Consider the following 20,550-nt stretch of genomic DNA (forward strand, 5'->3'; position numbering starts at 1 on the left):
AACACGAGAGAAATAAGATGAACAAACAAGGGAGGTATCAAAACACTGAGTCTGTGAAATATCCAGGTTGCATATATTGAATTCCTGGCTTCAGACCTCCAAAGGGTCTGATTAAAATAATTGACAATCAAATATAAATGAATGTTTAAGAGTACTCATTTTTAATAATGAACATTCCAATGCATTTTCAAAATGGAATTTGAGACAAAGCTGATAAAAGCACACAATACAGACGAGCATTTTAATCAGCTCAAGGGTCCCTGTACCAACATAACACAAACTGAAGCATTCATTATAATTATATCAGTAAATGAGACCCAAGCATGAGGCAGTAGCAGAAGTGCTACATGTGTGGTCATGCTTTTGGTAGCTATTGTAATTTTAGGAATGTAAGGTTTGAAAATGTATTAAAGTCTCCATTGTTAGTCTCATTTACCCACTACAATAATTTTCTAAATTGTTACTTACAGCTTGGCAAATATAAAATTAAAACTTAAAAGCAAAAGACAGCTGTGGTTTGGTTCTGTCAAGTGAGACTAATTTTGTTTTTTCTGGTTCAAGATTTAGTAATTTTTATTGTGGGTTGTAGCAAAAGTATATATTGGATCAGAAAAACAAACTGTTTCACACTTCTAAACTGACCATCTACTTTGATCAGTGTAACACACGTTCCTTTCATTACTGCAAAACAGTACATGGCACAACAGCTGACATGGTTTACATTAATATCAGGGCGTCAGTTGTCAAATAGATGAACAAAAAGCTTGTAAGCTACTCAAGGGAGTTCCAAGAATTAATGTCATAGAAACTGGTAACCAAGTGTTGTCACTAGATATATTTAGTTTTTTGTATTCATATCCAAGTATTACAGAGTAAAATAAAAATCAATGGTTAAGCCAATACCCTTTAACCACATGTTATCTGCTTCTTGTGGATTACACTAAGACTGTATTCACTCTCCAATTGCAGCACAAACCCACTTAGGATTAGCATGGAAAACCAGGATCAAGATCCAACTTTACTCTTTAACAGAATTCCCATGAAAGGAATCTGCACCCACTTCAAAGCCAACCTAGACCCTAACTGCACTTTGCACTGTTCTATTCATTATTTTTAACTTAGTTATCATTCAAGACTAAAATGCAACCAAGTGTTTTACACCAGTGCTATGCTGCTCAAAATGCTCATTAGTCACAACTCATGATTTGTAAGGGAAACTCAATAATTGCAATAATACAAAGTAAACTGTACAGTTCAAATGAACATAATTGTAAATGCCTCAATGCTGTGTTCAAAACCTTGTAAAAACAAATAATTTCTTTTCTTAATTTTGAAAGTCTTTCTGTCAAAACTGGAACCATACCTTGTATAGTTGGTGAAAGCCAAATGCAATCCCAGCCATGATGATTGCCAAGGCACCATATTCCCGCCATCTGGAACTGGGATCTAAAAGATATTAACATATCACAATAAGCAAATAACACAGTGAGTGCAATAAGCAATTGACAGAAAAAGCAAAAGTTTGATACTGAAGAATTGTTTGCATCTCTTGATATCTGCCTTATTTCAACAAGCATCAGTCCCAACCTCCAGGTAGTATTATGTTCCAGTTAGAAGCAAAAATATTACAAACAGAAACAGTTTTAAATGAGACTGACTTTCAATACATTTTGCCCTATTTTCACACATTTTAAAAATGAGTTCAATCAATTGAATTAACTTTGTAGAAATTAACAGCAACATTTTTAAGGTGCTCAATTTGGCCATGACCTATCTTCCTAATAAAGAAGGAACCATTTATCACTGTCCATTGATTGGTGGGTGCACCAACATATACATATGCACTCTAGCATGAACACAAAATTGGCATGTGTTCTAATGAATACTGAATTGTGCCAAATATAATCGGATGGAACCTTTCTGTATTTATCCAAGTAAAAATATATTTCAACAACTGGGACTCTTTATAAAATTTGCATTCTTCTTTAGAAATAAAATCAGCAATGATTTTCAATGTAACATAATAATCAATATACATCATATGTCTCTTTTTTTTAATGATAAAATTCAAAAAGTAAAATTAATGTTTAAAATTCCAGCAAACACAAAGAAGTTGGTTCACATTTCAACTAAGACAGATATTTTCAGAATCTTAGCAATTATCTGTGTCCTTTTTTTTTATTACTAAAGTACTTTTGGATGGAATTTTGCTTTCTCTGATTCCCTTATACAGGTGTCCCTCACAGTACAGAGAGGTTGCACTCCTTGAAAACAATCCGTATCGCAATTTCCCATAACAGGAACCCCCTTTTCCCATTGAATCCTATGTTATCAGTGGAGATGCATTGCTATAGTATGCTTTTCTCTTACATTATGCCATTTTTACTGGCAATGAGAAACTGACCCACTGCCGTTATTTAATGGTTGAGGCCAACATTAGACTCAGGGGGATGGACAATGCTCATGGATTCAGAAAGGATTTAGGAAGTGGGGATATTGGGATAAGAAATGGGATTCAAGGATTGGAATTCATGGGAGAAAGGTGACGTAGGAGGGGCTCAGGAGGGCAATGGGTTAAAGTGTGGTGACTGGGCGGAAGTGGAGTGAAGGATGAGGGATTATTTTAAGGAGCTGGTGTAAGAGCTGCAGTGGCTACTGCAGCTCCATACAATGCAGTGTGTCAGAGAAAATGTCTCACAGATGAATAGCGGGGGTGGCGCTGAACTCTGAGACGTCTGTTCACATATCCTCTGACTGGAGAGGGTGTGACAGAGGAGGGATTTGGCTGTGATTGCCAACCCAGTCGACGGAGTGACGTCCCACAGTACTGAGTGACTAAAGATAAACATTGACAAAATTTGTTGTTTCTTTCGCATTTTATGTGCATCTTTTTCCCTCTAAATTCCATAAGAGCAAACTTCATTCCGTGTCTCAAATTTTTGGGTAGTGTTTTGTAAATTCTGTTAGGGAAAATTTCTGTTACCTAAACTGCCGTAACTCAGGGGCCACCTTTACTTGCACTTTTATTTTAGGTATTGTAGAGTAAAAGGTTAGCACGTAGATGACTAAGAGCAATTAATCAAATGAGATATTCAGATGACAACAAAAATCAGAGCAGAACTAAAAATCATTAGATCCACCCACCTTACATGTTGCAACCCTTATATTTCTTTAAAAATATTAATTTTCGTCAAGCTACATGCTCAACTGTCAGCCAAATAGCAATATTTGAAACACAGAGCAAAACTATACAGCAAAGACTAAATAAATATGCATATTGTTAAATATTATTAATTCCTGAACTAGTTTAAGCAATGTTCTTACATTGTGAGTTAATATTTCTATGAAACAGATTAAAATTTTTAACATTTTAAGTAGTTTAGCGGTTAGTGTAACGCTATTACAGCACCAGCGACCCAGGTTCAATTCCCGCCGCTGTCTGTAAAGAGTTTGTATGTTCTCCCTGTGACTGCGTGGGTTTCCTCCAGGTGATCTGGTCTACTTCCACATTCCAAAGACGTACGGGTTAGGAAGTTGTGGGCATGCTATGTTGGCGCCGGAAGCGTGGTGACACTTGTGGGCTGCCCCTAGAATATTCTACGCAAACATGCATTTCACTGTGTGTTTCGATGTACATGTGACTAATAAAAAGATCTTGTCTTATCATTCCAAAGAGAATTCAGTCACTGATCAACTGCAATTATATTACGAGACAGAACCAGAAAAGACCACTTCAAGAGCTCCCAGAAAGTTTCTAAGTGATAGCTAACAGTTTAGACACAGCTCAATAGATTCTTTACTGGGCACAAGGTACTTTGCTTCCACTTACAATTTGATAGGAATTTTACTGAATTAATCAAAAAGATAAAAACATTAATGAAATCTAATGTTCAGTACTGGAAAAGAACACGTGTCGGTGTTATCTTTGACGCAAATTAAATTGGACCATTAATGAAAATGGTGTAATGTACAAGCATCCAAGTTTATTTTCTTTAACTAAAGAAATAATTTTACAAATCTAAAATAAATATAAATTTTAAAGGAAATCGAAGTACTTTTCTGAAATAGTGAAAGCAACACAAAGTTAGCCATCATTAGCAAAGAGAATGATAAATTAATCTTGGTACAATGTGTTTTGATCATGGATAGTCCAACAGACAGATCCTTTGTCATAGATGCTGCACTAGGTTTAGTTAACTTCACTGGATTCTGTTTACCAGACTACCTTTGGAAGCAATCTTGATAAATTACATCATTCTGAACCAGAGTATTAACAGTCTGTTTTAAAACAAACATAAAAGCTGTACTTTATTAAGAATCCAGAGTAACTGAATAATTGATCTTTGTCTTCAAGTGAAGATATTAAGGCTTTTTGCTATTTACACTTACATAAACTTGAAACATTGGTTTAACAAACCACCCTAAGGCAGATATTTTGCTCCTCTTCCAATACATTCCCCTGCCCTAGGGGAGTTCTATCCTTAGTTGAATGCAGCCAACTAGAGGAATTCTCAAGAGTCTCCTGCAGATATACTGAAGGTTTACTTTACTCCAATGTGTGGTGGAAAAATGATTTTTTTTGTTGAATCAGTCCCAGACCATGAACAAATATGTAAAGAGAATAAATTCTTACAGGCAGATAGGGCTGCCATTACCCTACAAGGTCTGCACCCATAATTTGGCCTCTCTCCAAGGAGGAAGTGCCTCCTTGGAGGGAGGCAAGAATCATTGCACCTGAATCCATTTAGCAGCAAATTGCTTTTGTTATTCATTTCTAAGGATTTCAACACATTGTATCATCGAACACCAGGCTCAATGCTGGTTAAATGTATTTTTGTAATTCAAGTATTATAGAACCTTGCAAAATATACTGCCCAAATTATTCTCATTTTTACAGCAGTACATCATGAAAGCCCTGACTATTTTAAGCAAAAGTACAAATATTTATTAAGAATCTCATGTTAGAAAATGGCAAGGTTGTTAAATATGTACAAATTCTATACAGATTTCTAAAATAAGATCTTCTAGATAAATAATCTAGACTAGGTCTGTTGTTTTAATGGATCAGCCACTGACTTCAAAACCCATGATTTAACAATGAAGTCAATTTAATTTGCATGCAGTAAACTGAGTGCTACCATTTGAAATGAAAACTGATTGGGATTTCATAAATAGATGAAGTACAAAGGTGATTGATAACAAAAGATTTTGCATAATCTTCCGGACTGTCACTATGCAATTGATTCAATGGGTGGCATTTACCCTTATCATCAATTGTAAACCTGTTACTGATAGAATAATTACTTTAGATCATGGACAATTCCAGGATGCATTACTGCCAATCAAAACTGGCATGTATACTTTTAATAGGGCTTCCTTATTAAGAATAACTGTTTGGAGTGTTTTGCTCGCCATGGGAGGTGTTCAGTTAAGCGGCTTCTACTCTATAACTGCCAAAATTATTTTCTGTAGGTTTCTAATTAGTAACACAAAGCAAATTAGAGAAAAAGGGTGAAACAACAGAGTGTTTCTTCATTTGCATCATTCGATGATCAACTGGAGAATTTTAACCCCATTGTATGTGTTTTATTCCAGTAGAAAGTTCTCCAGGGGTTAACACGGCACTGCAAGCATCCTCCAACAGTGGGCTATTACGTTAATTATGTTTTATGATTATCATAATATAACTACTTTCTTGATTAGAACCTGCAGCTTACAAAAAATCATAAATATTCATAATCATAAAGAGCTTGCATTGAGACTCTGAAAACTCCAAGTTATAAATTCATACACTCAAAGGCAAAAGTACCATGAACTCCAAAGTAGTAACAAAATTTTGTCTGTAATCATTTTGATACCAAATTTTAGTGGCCTAAACTTATATTCTTCAATCCTTAGGACTATTTGAATTAGACTTACTTTGAATCAAATATTCTACACATTATTATTGATTTCTCAGAATTTGAGATATATTTAATTGCAAAATTGGTGCACATTAATCTGGGAATTTACACTCAGAGCATTACACTGTTTCTTGATGCTGTTTCCATTTTATTTCAATTGTTCAGGTGACTAAAACTAAGAAGGATTCTACTGAAATGTCTGCTTGATGATATTATCTTCTGCAGTTCACAATCTAAACAATCAATTCAAATGCACTATCAGTACTCTGTATCCCTACTGTGCAGGCTGGGGTATTATAGCAATCAACAGATTTATGTATCTGCTATTCCTTTATCGTTGCTTTATACTCCTACTTTCTGCCTTCAAGCCTGCTCCTCTGTACTAGGATGCTTGGAAAGTCTCATAGATTAAATTTACTGACAAATGTTCTAATAAGGCAAATTTAGATCACTCAGGCAGTTGCTTTAACACGAGATCTTCTTATGCTGCTTGCCTATATTGAGACTTAGAACTTTGAATACTAATGAAGGCTTCTAATAACCTTCCTGAGAAACACCAAATGGCCAGGCTGGAGTTCTGTGTTTCTTAAAATATGAAATGATTAATACATAAATTACAAAAGAAATTTAAAAAATCTGGTCCAAATAAATGAATGGAAAAATCTGTAGTGCTCTAAGCTTTCATTCAGAAAAAAACATTCCAATCTACTTCTCTCTCTTAAATTATATCATTTTTAAGAACTGTGAGTCAAAATGAGCAGCACAATCATCATCGTGTGATGTTACTACACAGTTTGCCATACAACGGATAATAACCATTTGAGGAAAATTAAGGCATCCTGCACGTACTTCTATAATTTTTATTAGATGTGGCATTTTATTTCTTCCTCCACCACAGTCTGTAAAGTTAATTAGAAGTATCACCCCACCTTCCACCCATCAGTACATCTTGGAAGCACCATGTCCAAACCAAATGGGTTGGCAGGGTACATCTCCGAGACCTCAACAAATTCTCTCTCTTCATTTGTATGCTGGGAGCAGAAGGGAAAGTAAGTCATTCTTTCCTACTCAAACATCTTAGGCATTAGTAAATGCTCCCTTGAAAGAGTTAAGATGAAATAGCAAATTGATAAAAAATTTTGAAGGAAAAGGTTAAGATTGCATCCGTATGCAGCAATAACATTGATTTATCTAATATTTAATTCTATTAGAAAGTTGAAGTAAGCAAATTTCCTGACCTCTGCCCTGATACTGGCAGGTTCCCCACGAATAATGTCAGGTGAAAGAGAAGGAAGGATGCCAACTTAGTCTCAGGTTTGCAGAAGTAAGGAATAGCATGAAAAATCTTGACACAACCGTCCAATGCTCTTGGCACAGATCTGGTCTATTTATTTGAGGATACAATGGTCTTAAAGGCACTACAGCAAGGGTTTATTAGATTGATCACTTATACCAGGGGTTATCCTAAGAGGAAAGATCGAGTAGAGTGGGATATACTATATGAAGTTTAGAAGAATAAGAGGTGAATGTTGTTGAAACATATAAGATGCAGAATGGATTGGATCAGGGTAGACACTGTGTGGATATATTCCTCGTGGAGTGAGCCTAGAACTAGGTGGTACTGTCTCGGGATAAGGGACTAGCCACTTAAGACTGTGACTGGTGTGGATTTCTCACAGTGAACTGTGAATTTTTGCTGTTCTCTACCCTAGTGAACTGTGAATGTCCCTTTCAATAAGTTAATCAAGGGCAAGATAGATTTTTGAATCAAGGATTATGGGGGTCAGAAAGGAAAGGTGGGTTGAGAGCAGAGAACAGATCAGATCAGCAGATCAGAGGACTTTACTGCTTACTCCATCTCCTTTCCTTGTTATATTCTCTGCTGGGTGCTGACTTCAGACCAAAGGCAATAGAAATGAACCTAGCATCCCACTTCATTGTGCAGACTCCTTCCTTACTGAGAACTCCAAGGCAACATTGCATACAAAACATAATGCCATGCCTGATCACAGGCTATTGCCAAAGAATTATAGATATGCTATCTTCTTCCCTCCCCAGTGAAAATGGTCCAATGGAAGCCTTTACACCCGTCAGTGGCAGCCAGAATGTCCTAATCAGTGAGGGTGTGGCAACACCCTAACTACATTGACCCTGCTGCTGACACCAGGCTCATTGTGGACATGTCTGTGCAAGTACAGTCCACATCCCACGAGCATCTCAGTGATCCTGAGGTTTGGCAGCAACAACTTAGCTTCAGTAACTTAGGGGAGTACAAAATCTGCAACAAGATATTGGGCAAAATTGGGTAAATTAGTTCATAAATAATAGCCCATTTACATCCAATCAAATAAATTGGCACCCCCAGCAAAAGACCACCCTGTGGCAATCACAGGGAATTGGTTATAATTACTCAGTTTATGAATTATACCAATTAAGATAAAAACTAAATTGGATTTGAATCACAAGTATTTTACAAACTGCATTTTGACATTTCTAATTTAGGACCCATTCTTTAGGTAAAAAAAACATCTATTGACAAGCCATGCACAGAGCTAGTAAATAATCGCATGCCAGAAAATAATACCGTGTGTAATAAATTATAGCCAGAAATAATCAAGAGCTCTTCATCAATTTTATTTTCAATTCATGCAAAGTTTTCTTTTTCTGGATTAATTACAAAGAAACATCCTTTACAGCATCTTTCAAGCAATGCAACTGAAGTAGAAAAGCCTCCTTTGTCAAAAAGTAGCAATAAAAGTAGTCACTTCACCTCCTGTCTAAGGAATCTCTTTGTCACTGGGCAGTAAAATTATAAACATCTGCTACATCACTACCTGTCTGACGTTTACACTTTCCAGTACCAACCATTTAAAATCCTGTTTAAAGCAACTTGCTGAATGAAACAGAATCATGTTGTATCAGTCCTGTTTCCAACACAGAAATAATCAATCCTCTCCTGCCTGGAAATTTCTAAATTGCTCTTGTACGCCTCCTAGTCGCCAGTTCCACATTAGCATCAGTAAATGTGAGAGTGCAGGCTTCCTGATTTTACATTTACAGCCTCACAAGAGGTAGGATAACCAAAGAAAAATTAGTTTCTTAGAACTGAATAAAGTTTCAGGAATTCACACAGCACACTACATCTACAGTTTTATCATAATAGCATCCTTCAATAGATCTGAGCAGCAAGTAGAAACAATGTAAAACACAGAGTCCTCATTTTGAAATCAACAACCATGCATTAATCATGGGAGTAGCATCTTTATTTTCTGCTCATCAAGTAGAAACATTAATAACAATAGGGTTACAACATAGGTTTCTAGTTCCCTAAGGTTTTCACATCTCTTCCCTTCAATTTGGACAAAGACATTCATTAAATTCAGTCCAAATGTTAACAATATCATAAACTAACATTTCCCCATTCATAAATTTAATCTATCTGGTGATTTTCTTGCCAGCTGAGAACACTACATCTCAGGTTGTGCTGGATCATCACCTGTAGAAAGTAGCTATCATCTTAAAGTGAAAACAGTGTTCATGCTCATCCATGCACTCTGAGGCCATCAGAAATCCTCAAAAACACTCAGCAAAGGCTTCTGTCCTTTAAAAATTATAAAGTTTTGCCGATACAAATACTTGAGCAACTTCATTACTCTGCAGACAACAGCTGAACCTCCTTTGTCTACTTGTGGGCAATGTTGTTCTGCCTCAGAAAGAGACCATAATGCTAAACCAATAGGTCATCAACTGCATTCTCTACACAGAATTACAAAATTACACAGAGGCAATGTGTCATAAGACTGTAGCAAAGAGTTCACTTGATCATAAGGAAGAACTTGGCAGTTCAGCAGCTTCAATTCTCTGAATATAGCTTGTTTTCTAGCTGTCTTCCATGTTAGCTTGGAATTTACCAAGTCATGTAGAGGTCTGATCAGACGAGGTATATCCAATACAGCCTGGACCATGCCTTTGCCTGTCTTTCCTCAATGTTAATCCTGCTTCTCAGAATCGTTAGCACACACTTAAATTTTCCTTAAGGTCCTACTTTGTTTTCGCCAGATGCTATTTAGGTACCTGGTAGACTTTGGATCACACTATCTGCTGTTCTCTGAAAAATGCCTGGAGTTGATACTATCCCAAATAGATGTCTCCTGTATCAAAACAGCCCATGGTGAGTATTTATCATCAAGTGCCCTTTGAATCCTTCTCCTACTCAATTTGCTGATAAGCATGTGACATGTCAAAAGGTTACGAGGGTCTGTCTTCCTCCTAATTGAGTAAACAAATCTTCAGAGGTAAGGGATAGCCATCTAGTAAACTCCACAGATCCAAATAGTGCAACCTGCCTTCACTATAGGAGTAGTTGCAGCAGTCCAATTAGAAAACTCGATTAGTTCAATGATAGTTCTTCCTGCAGCCTCTGCAGCTCTTCCACAATCTCTGAAAGATGATGCTTTCAAAGAGCCCAGTGTAAGATTCAGGTAAACTTTGGCTTGCAAGACTCAGAGTCCCACTAAGTTCATCATGAAACACCTTTAGGTACTTAAGATAAGATCTTTATTAGTCACAGGTACATCGAAACACACAGAGAAATACATCTTTTTGTGTAGTGTTCTGGGAGCAGCCCGCAAGCGTCGCCACGTTTCCGGTGCCAACATAGCACGCCCACAACTTCCTAACCTGTACGTCTTTGGAATGTGGGAGGAAACCAGAGCACCCGGAGGAAACCCACGCAGACACGGGGAGAACGTGCAAACTCCTTACAGACAGCGGCCAGATTTGAACCCAGGTTGCTGGCGCTGTAAAGTGTTACGCTAACCGCTACACTACCGTGCCTGCCAACTCAACTGCAGCTGATCTCTAGTTTCATTTTTAATGTCCAATTTCATCCCATAAAACTGAATCCTTGCTCTGGAAATAAGAGGGAGCAATGTTTCACTTTCACCATTTTCCATTCCAATTTCACACATTCCTATCACTTTGATACTTTCTCCATTGTAGGTGAGGTGAACAGCCTCACAATTCCACCCAGCCTATATTTAAATTCTGCTCTCACATCATCAATATTGCAGGACGTTGCAACTTCCACTGACACTCCCTTTCTTCTTCCTTCAAAATACACGGACGTATGGAAAGGTTCAGTTAACTTAGTGTGAGTCAATACAATCCGTTTAAGACCCCATCATCCTCACCTAATTCATGCAAACTATGTGCTTCACTATTCTTTCCAACAGGATTTGCACTGCTTGATTGCTTGAGTTTGCCATGGTCTTGTTTTACTTTGTAGCAAGGTGCTAACTGATGCTTCTTGATACCTCAATTATGGTAACTGGACTCTCTGTCTATACCCATTAGTTCAATGTTCTGCACTGCCACAATAACATCACCTTTCACTTTTCCGGAAGATGAAGCAGGGCCAGAGCTCAAGTTGTTAACACTCTGAGCCTTCGCTGGGTGATGTTGCAAAGCCTATGCTTGCTCCATTCCTATTACCATTACCTGGGCAATATCTAAAACCTACTTAAAATTCAGTTTCTTCTCACTGAGCAGATTCCTTTGAGAACACACATCTTGGATTCCATACACAGTTCATTCTCGCAACACCTCCTCCAAACCTACACCATACGAGCAGTGTCCAGGAATCCATATGAAGTCTGCGATAAAGTCCACAACAATTTCTTCTGGATGCCGATTCAAACTGTTAAAACTTACACCGTTGAACTACAGGATTGGAAGTGGGGCCTTTGTGCTACCTAACTACCTAACTGATTCAGCCAACTCTTCAAATGTCGTCAGCTGACATCACAGCAACAGGTCCTTTCGGCTCGCCTCGCCCACATTGACCGTGATGTTATTTACGCTGATCCCATCTACCTGCATTAGGCCCATATCCTTCTATGCCTTTCCTACCTTACCTACCCAAATACATTTTGAATGTTGTAATTGTATCTGCATTTACCACTTCCTCATTCCAGATAACCACCACCCTCGGTGTGAAAAACTTATCCTTCAGATCTCCTTAAGCCTGTGCCTTCAAGTTCTAGGTTCCCCTGCCCTGAGAAAAAGACTCTAATTATCTATCCTATCTATGCCCCTCATAGCATTATAATATCCTCAGCCTCTGATGTTCCAGTGAAAGTAAAGCCCGCCTATTCAATCTCTTGTTATAACTACAGTGCTCCATTCCAGGCAACAGTCCAGTGAATCTCTGCTGCACTCTATTGCTACCACATCCTTTCTATAGTGTGGTGACCACAACGATACACAATAGTCCAAATGCGGTCTAATCAATGTCTTGTACAGTTTCAACATGACGTCTCAACTCTTACACTCAATGCCTTGGACTATGATGGCAAGAACTCCAAATGCCTTCTTCACTACCATATCCACATGTGTCGCCACTTTCAGGGACTAACGGATTTGCTCCACAAGATCACTCTGCACATCAATGCTAAGGTTCCTGCAGCGGTAAGCGTAACGCTATTACAGCACCAGAGACCCGGGTTCAATTCCGGCCACTGCCTGTGAGGAGTTTGTACGTTCTCCCTGTGTCTGTGTGGGTTTCCTCCGGGTTCCCACATTCCAAAGACGTACGGGTTAGGAAATTGTGGGCATGCTATGTTGGCGGAAACGTGGTGACTCTTGCAGGCTGCCCCCGGAACATTCAACACAAAAGATGCATTTCACTGTGTGTTTCGATGTACATGTGACTAATAAAGATATCTTATCTTATTTACTCTCTCTGTCCTACCAGAATTTAACTTCCTGAAGTGGATTAAATACCATCTGTCACTGATCCGTCCAACTTTCCAGCTGATCTATGTCCCACATTAGACAACTGTCTTCACTATCTATGACTTCACCAATTTTCGTATCATCTGCAAAATTACTAATTAGACTATCTGCGTTCTCATCCCAGTCATTTATAAATATAACTAACAGCAAAGGTCCCTGCTTGAATCCCTGTGGTACATCACTTGTTACAGACTTCCAGCCAGAAAAATACCTATCCATCACTTCCCTCTGCCTCCCATCACCAAGCCAAGTTTGCAAACACGCCTTGCATCCCTTGTGCCTTAACCTTCTGGACCAGCCTGCCATGCAGGACCTTATCAGAAGTCTTACTTGTTGCTTACTGGATATGGCTGAAGCCAGCAAGGCTTTAATCAACTTGTACGTCTTAGCAAGTACAACTGAGAGCAACATGAACCACTATTTCCCTTCCGCAATGTCTTTTACCACAAAAAAGGGGCTCCATTCTTTCTACACAACTAAGACAAACACAAGATTGAGCAATGAAATTCAACTTGATCAACAACACTACTACGCTACTTCACAGCCCACGAGAAAAAACACAAAATCTCATGAACAGCAAGCAACACCTACTAATCCTGGTTAATCGTCACCAATTATCATATCAGCATCCTTCAATGGATCCTAGTACTGGGTAGAAAGTACATAAAACACTGAGGAATCTTTGTGAGATAAACAAATATGCGTTAGCCATGGAGAATCGCTATCTTTACTTCTCATTCATCCAAGAAAAAGCATTGTCCCAGGTAATACAAAAGGTCTTAGTACCCCATGGTTATCACACTTATGAATTAAGGATTTAATCCATGTCATCTCGTACACAAGCCTACTTGTCATAATTCAGATTACTCTGTACAGAGAAAACTCTCAAACTGTACGTGCGAGCCTTCACAAATGAAAACAATGTTAGAAACTTGGAAAATTTGTAGATGAATCCAGTTTAGAATGATATTTTTACAAAACAGCACACATTTACTAAAAACAAACCATTCACTTTTGCAACCTAAGCCACCTAGATATCTTTATTAGTCACATGTACATCGAAACACACAGTGAAATGCATCTTTTTGTGTAGTGTGTGTTCTGGAGGCAGCCTGCAAGTGTCACCACGCTTCCGGCACCAACATAGCATGCCCACAACTTCCTAACCAGTACATCTTTGGAATGTGGGAAGAAACCGGAGCGCCCGGAGGAAACCCACGCAGACACAGGGAGAACGTACAAACTCCTTACAGACAGCAGCTGGAATTGAACCCGGGTCGCTGGTGCTGTAATAGCATTTTGAATCTTAAATTCAAAGGGATCTCACCAGTTTACCACTACCCTGACATCAGATTCTAGAACCGTAGAATGGTGACATCAAAAGGGACCATTTGACCATTGCGTCTGCACCGGCTCTTTGCCAGAGTATCTCACCACTTCCACCACCAGCTGTTTGTACAGAGCAATACATTACACAGTGCATTGAGGTAGTACAGGGTAAAAACAATAACAGAATATAGAGAAAAGTGTCACAGCTACAGAGGAAGTGCAGTGCAGGCAGCAAGGTCATAACAAGGTAGATTGTGAGGTCAAGAGTCTATCTCATCGTCTAAAGGAACCGTTCAATAGTCTTATAACAGTGGGATAGAAGGTGTCCTTGACCCTCCTGGTATGTACCTTCAGGCTCCTGTATCTTCTGCCTGATGGGAGAGAGAAGAGAGAATGACCTGGATGGGTGGGGTCTTTGATTATGCTGGCTGCTTCACCAAGGCAGCGAGAAGTATGTACAGAGGGGAGGCTGGTTTCTGTGAAGTGCTGGGCTGTGCCCACAACTCTCTGCAGTTTGTTGTGGTCCCGGGCAGAGCAGCTGCCATACCAAGCTGTGATGCATCCAGATAGGATGCTTTCTATGGTGCATCGATAAAAGTTGGTGGGTGTCAAAGGGTCATGCCAAATTTCTTTAGCCTCCTGAGGAAGTAGAGGCGCTGGTGAGCTTTCTTGGCCGTGGTGTCTATGTGATTGGACCAGGACAGGCTATTGGTGATGTTCACTCCTAGGAACTTGAAGCTCTCAACCTCAGCACCACTGATGTAGACAGGAGCATGTACACTGCCCCTTTTCCTGAAGTCAATGACCAACTCTTTTGTTTTGATGACATTGAGAGAAAGGTCGTTGTCATGACACCATGTCACTAAGCTCTCTATCTCCTTCCTGTACTCCGACTCATCGTTATTTGAGATACGGCCCACTACGGTGGCATCATCTGCAAACTTGTAGATAGAGTTAGAGCAGAATCTGGTCACGCAGTCATGAGTTTATAGGGAGTAGAGCAGAAGGCTGAGGACGCAGCCTTGTGGGGCACCAGTGTTGAGAATAATTGTGCTGGAGGTGTTTCTGCCTATCCTCACTGATTGCAGTCTGTTGGTCAGAATTAAGTAGGTTAAAAGTGATTGGCCCTTAACATATCTGTACTTGCTTGCCTTAATAGCGTCATCCCAACTTTTGAAATATTATGATTGTTTTAATATAGAAAATGCAGCAACCAATTTGAACACATCAAGTGCCCATAAACAGAAATGTGGCAATGTAACTAGATAATCTGCCATTGCTTTTTTAACCACTGAATAAATGTTGTCCTGAATATATCTACTGACATAACTGTCCATAAGTGGTGTAAATCTGATAATAATGGAAACAGTTTAGCGATGTAAATGGATGTTGAATGGCCACCAACATTGCATTGTCAATTTTTGCACTGCAGCTCATGGAATCTCTGAACGAAACAGCTTGGACCAAATGGCAGGAAATTTGGTGCCACAGGGTAAATGTCAGCAATGTTTCCTTCCAGCTACCATCAGTCGGGCTGGAGTTAACTATTCCAAAGGTGAGAGGACAGTTTAACCCACCATAAAACTAATAACAGAAAGTCACGTTAGCACAGCTGTTAACATTCAACAACAAAACTGTAAAACTCAAGTACAGTTGCTGACAAGAATAAAGCAAGCTATTTTCTGTCTGTCAGATTTCTGGCTGGAAGGATGACAGTTAGTAATTGCAGATAATGAACCAATTTAACAGATATCTGCTGAAACAAAGAAATTCATTATTTAATGAGTTAGAAAGAGTTTGGCATTTTATAACAAAAATATTTTGACCAATGTCAAAGAGTATATCTCTGGTAAAAAGTTTTATAGCTGCAAACAAGCTTTGACTGGTATAGAATTGTATGTCTACACTAGATCAAACAATTACAAATCAACAAATTAACATTAGTATTCTAACATCATATTGGTTCAACTAAAAGCAATCTTGTCTCAGGGTCTGGAGGTTGTGAATTCGAAAACTGTAGTGTGGCGGTTAGCGTAATGCTATTAACAGTGCCAGCGACCCAGGTTCAACTTCAGCCGCTGTCTGTAAGGAGTTTGTAAGTTCTCTCCGTGACTGCGTGGGTTTCCTCTGAGTGCTCCGGTTTCCTCCCACATTCCGAAGACGTACTGGTTAGGAAGTTGTGGGCACGCTACATTGGCGCTGGAAGCGTGGCGACACTTGCGGGCTGCCCCCAGAACATTCTACGCAAAGATGCGTTTCACTGTGTGTTTCGATGTACATGTGACTAATAAAGAAATCTTATTAAAAAAATCCTCCTCCAAGTTGCAAATTCTGTTAGAGGCATTGTCATTCAGATATGATATTAAGTCATGGTCCAGTTAGTATTAACTAACATTCTATCCTCACTTATCTATCGTGATCAAAAAAGATCAAATCACATTTCATTTCATCTCATTTGTTTTCTGATTGCAAAACTGGCTGCTTCATTTATCTAAAAAAAAAGGGAAGGCACTTATAACATAACTAGATGGTTTCAAAGAGCTCAGGCACACTAAACCTCCATTAGAACACAAGAGTGCCAGGAATTGGTCATGAAGTCCCTTAAGTCTATTCCACCACCAAGAAAATTATAGATAATCTGATCTTTGGCCTTCATCCTATATACCAGTTCAATTTCCAAAAGCTCTATTCTCCTACAGTCCAAAAATCTATCTCAGCCTTGAATATACATTGATTCAACAGCTCAGAGAAGAAATTTTCTTCACAACTCAGAGAAGAAATTCTTCCTCATTTGTCTTATTTCGAGACTGTACTCCACCCACCGATTCTAGATTCTTCAATCAGGGGAAATATCCTTGTAATATCTATCGTACAAGCTCTTTAGTAATCTTTGATGTTTCAAAGAGATAATGTTTCATTGCCCTAACCTCCTTCATCGGTGTAGTCACATCACATGCCTATTCTAATCTGAAGAAAACAATATCCGGATGCCCTTGCAAAATGATAAGTTATTCAGATCGTCCCAAAGCACGTTTCGACTAATGAGGCATACTTGGAAACATGGTCATGTTGTAAAGAAAGAAATGTGATATTATACTAGATAAAAATATAAGGAAAAGCAGAGTCCACCATTCAGCCCCTCGTGACTGCCCTGCCATTCAATAAGATCATGGCTTAAATTTTACCTCAGTGCCACTTTCCTGTACTCACCCACATCTCTCAATTCCCTTAATGTCTAAAAATCCATGCATTTTTATCTTGAATATGACAATTTTTATCTTGAATATGAACATTTCAATGACTAAGTCTCTACTGGACTTCAAGATCAAAAATTCCAAAGACTCACTACTTTTTGGGTAAAGAAATTGCTTCTCAGCTCACTGCCAAATGGCCAATCATTTATTTTGAGGCTGACCTACAGTTCAATTCACCCTAGTCTGAGGAACCATTATCCCTGTATCCACCCTATTAACCTCTAAAAATTTTGCATGGTTTGAGGAAAACACTTCTCATTCTTGTAAGTTCCAGAGACAGTATAGGTTTGGTCTGCTTAGTCTCTCCTCATAGGACAGGTCCTCAATCCCAGCAATCACTCCCTACAACTCCAACAGGGAACAGAATAGGAAATTGATAAGATTCAAATGGAAAATAATGTATCAGTGAGCATTTAAATGTCAGTTTGTGGGAGGAGGGGTGGGGGCAGTAGAGCACTGGAGGTGCCTGGATCCCCACTGCTTCAAATCTCCATAAACAAACGATGCCAAAATCAATTTTAAGCTTGTCAAATTTGTAGAAGACACTAAAATAGAAAGAGCAGCAGAGCGGAGAATACAGTTAATCATTTGCAGAAGCTTTTAGGTTATGCAAATGGTCAGACAAATAGCTAATGAGATTCAATAATGAATGTAAAGTACTACACACTGAAGGGAAAAATGTGTGGTAGAAGTACCAGTGAATGGAATTAGCAGTGAGATTCAGATAGGACCCTGGATGTGGAAATATATTACTGTCAATACCTAGACTAACTGGCAAGGCAGTTTAAAAAAGCAAATTGATTGCTAGTAATGTATAGTAAATACATCGCCATTTATGGCAATACTCTATAAACCAATGATTAATCCCCACTCAGCGTGCTGTTTTAGGTTAGCATTGTATAAATGTTTGCATGCACTGAGATCCCATAGAGAAAGAACACAGGAACCAGGAGGAGGAGGAAGTCAATCAGCCCCTCAAGCCTGCTCCAACATTCAACAAGATCAGGGCTGATCCTGTCTTGACCTCCTATCCCTAGACTCCATCTGCAGTTCAAATATGGCTCAATCTCTCCACCTTCCCTTTCTTTTCCCCATGATTTACTGTCGTCTCCTACCGGATTCCTTCTTCTTCTTCAGCCCTTTGCCCCTTCTACCTCTCACCTCCTTACATCACTCCCTTTCATCCCCCCCTCCTACTTTCCCCCTCTCACCTGGACTCACCTGTCACCTGCCAGCCTGAGCTTCTCCTCCTCCCCCACCTTCTTATTCTGGCTTCTGCCCTCTTCCTTTCCAGTCCTGATGAAGGGTCTCGACCCGAAACATCGACTGTTTATTTCCCTCCATAGATGCTGCCTGACCTGCTGAGTTCCTCCAGCATTTTGTGTGTGTTGTTCCAGATTCCAGCATCTGCAGAATCTCTTGTGTGTGGCTCAACCTCTGCCTTGAGTCAACCTATGCGGCTCTCTGGGGCAGAAAAATCCAAAGAGTCAGGAGTCTCAGGAGTCCTGAATGGCAGAGAAGAAATCCCTCTTCAAGTCCACGTTAAATGAGTGACCCCTTTTCTAAAATTAAGCCCCTTGGTTTGAGATGCTCCCAGTGGGCTAAGCATCTGCTAAGCATCAAGAAAAGCAAGAATAATTTAAAATGTAAACGGGATAAGGTACAAGCAAAAATTAAAAGACTCTCCAAGAATATACTAAGGCGGCTGGATGGTCCTGACCTATACATGTAAAGTTAAAAAAGTTTAGGTTAAGTAGTTCTGAAATATTATTTCTGAGTAGAATGAGAGAATCGTTAATGAAACATAAATTTAAGAAAGTAATTTTTTTTTATTAAGGAAGTGGCAATATATTGGTTTGAACTTTAAAACTTTCTTTGGTTCAAAACTTAGAATGTACCCAAAGACAATGTAGCATTCTGATGGTACTTTTGCCTTTGTAAAGGATTTAGGGCTTTGTTTCTGAACAACATGCAAGTAACTCGCTCTGATGTTCCATTCACCATTAACCATGATCAAATGAACTTTAAGTTGAGATTGCATGCCAGAACCAAAAATACATTTCAAGGAATCAGCAATATTTAGCTGTATATGCACTAACTTTAGCCTTTCAATTGATCAGATGAAGCAGATAGTTAATTCTTCTCAAGGCAAAGACAATTATGGATCATATATAGGCTGATTAATTAACTAGAGTGTTGTTTACTTTTTCATGAAAGTTGACATATGAACAGCAATCATGGGAGGGGGAAAACTGCTCCGTGGCACCCTTGTCTGATTTTTCACAAAGCAAGTATTTTCACTATCATTTTAACTTGAAGTATCATTCTGAGTAGATCCTCTGTTGATAAAGGCAATAAGAAGAGATATATAAGAGCAGCAAAATAATTCCAATCCAATTTCAGTGCCAATAACATTAATAAATTATTAAACTTAGGTGGACAAAAGTGTCCAGTTAAACATGTAATATAGTATGCAGACTTCAAAAGCAAAGACATTTAAAAGATCTTTGAATGTAGTTGAACTCCACTCCACAAATTAACATTCATCTAAAATAATTAAACATTCATTCAACCTCAACATACAAATAAAAAAGTTAATACTGAAACACAGCAGATCTCAAGGACATTCTGTTTCAGGATGGCAGTATTTCACAGTACTGAAACAGATGGTTCAAGACAGATGCTTTAAAACAGAGAATGCAATTTCTCCAATAGCTGCCTTCTAATCACCAGGAACTCAGCAAAGCAGTGTACTGCTTTCTAAATTTTTTTGGACTACACATTGATAAACCGTTATTAAAAGATTCCTCACTGAACAGATTTAACCAGCCCAAATCCAAGTCAGGCAGTGGCTCATCAGCATCTGGGAAAATTCAGAATGGGCAATAAATGCAATAGATTCCCACAAGTTATGATTTAATTTAAAAACAAAGTGATGGAATTTGTAGAATTAAAGCCAACTGACCTTCTAAAAAGTATAAATCCTTAACATCACCCCCACTTTGGTGTCCTGTTTCATAAAGCAAAGACACTTTGCAGCCTGCACCTTCAACTGGTACAGATGCTCTTAAAACATTAAATGAGACCTTCCTACACAGAGTATCAATGCTGAAATCGGATTGATGAATGACAGGAGGTTTTCCCTAGGTCAAGAGAGCATTTTACTGTGCAGGAACTCCAAAATACACAGATGAAGGTCTCAAACTGGTGGTTCTTGGATCTGTAGCTAGATCTAGGATTTGTTCATCTTAGACACATGCTGATAAAAA

The 20,550-nt window shown here is 38.8% G+C and overlaps 1 protein-coding gene across 2 annotated transcripts in view; it reads right to left on the minus strand.

The window, feature by feature from the left end:
• pex14 (peroxisomal biogenesis factor 14) overlaps positions 1-20,550 on the minus strand; it is a 193,024-nt gene that overhangs the window by 51,041 nt on the left and 121,433 nt on the right. For both annotated transcript variants that reach the window (XM_052039288.1, XM_052039289.1), the window contains exon 5: positions 1,364-1,446. In XM_052039288.1, the coding sequence (XP_051895248.1) occupies positions 1,364-1,446 (83 nt within the window). The remainder of the gene's footprint in view (positions 1-1,363; positions 1,447-20,550) is intronic.

This window comes from Pristis pectinata, chromosome 26, assembly GCF_009764475.1.
Source record: "Pristis pectinata isolate sPriPec2 chromosome 26, sPriPec2.1.pri, whole genome shotgun sequence".
Classification (NCBI taxonomy): Eukaryota; Metazoa; Chordata; class Chondrichthyes; order Rhinopristiformes; family Pristidae; genus Pristis; species Pristis pectinata.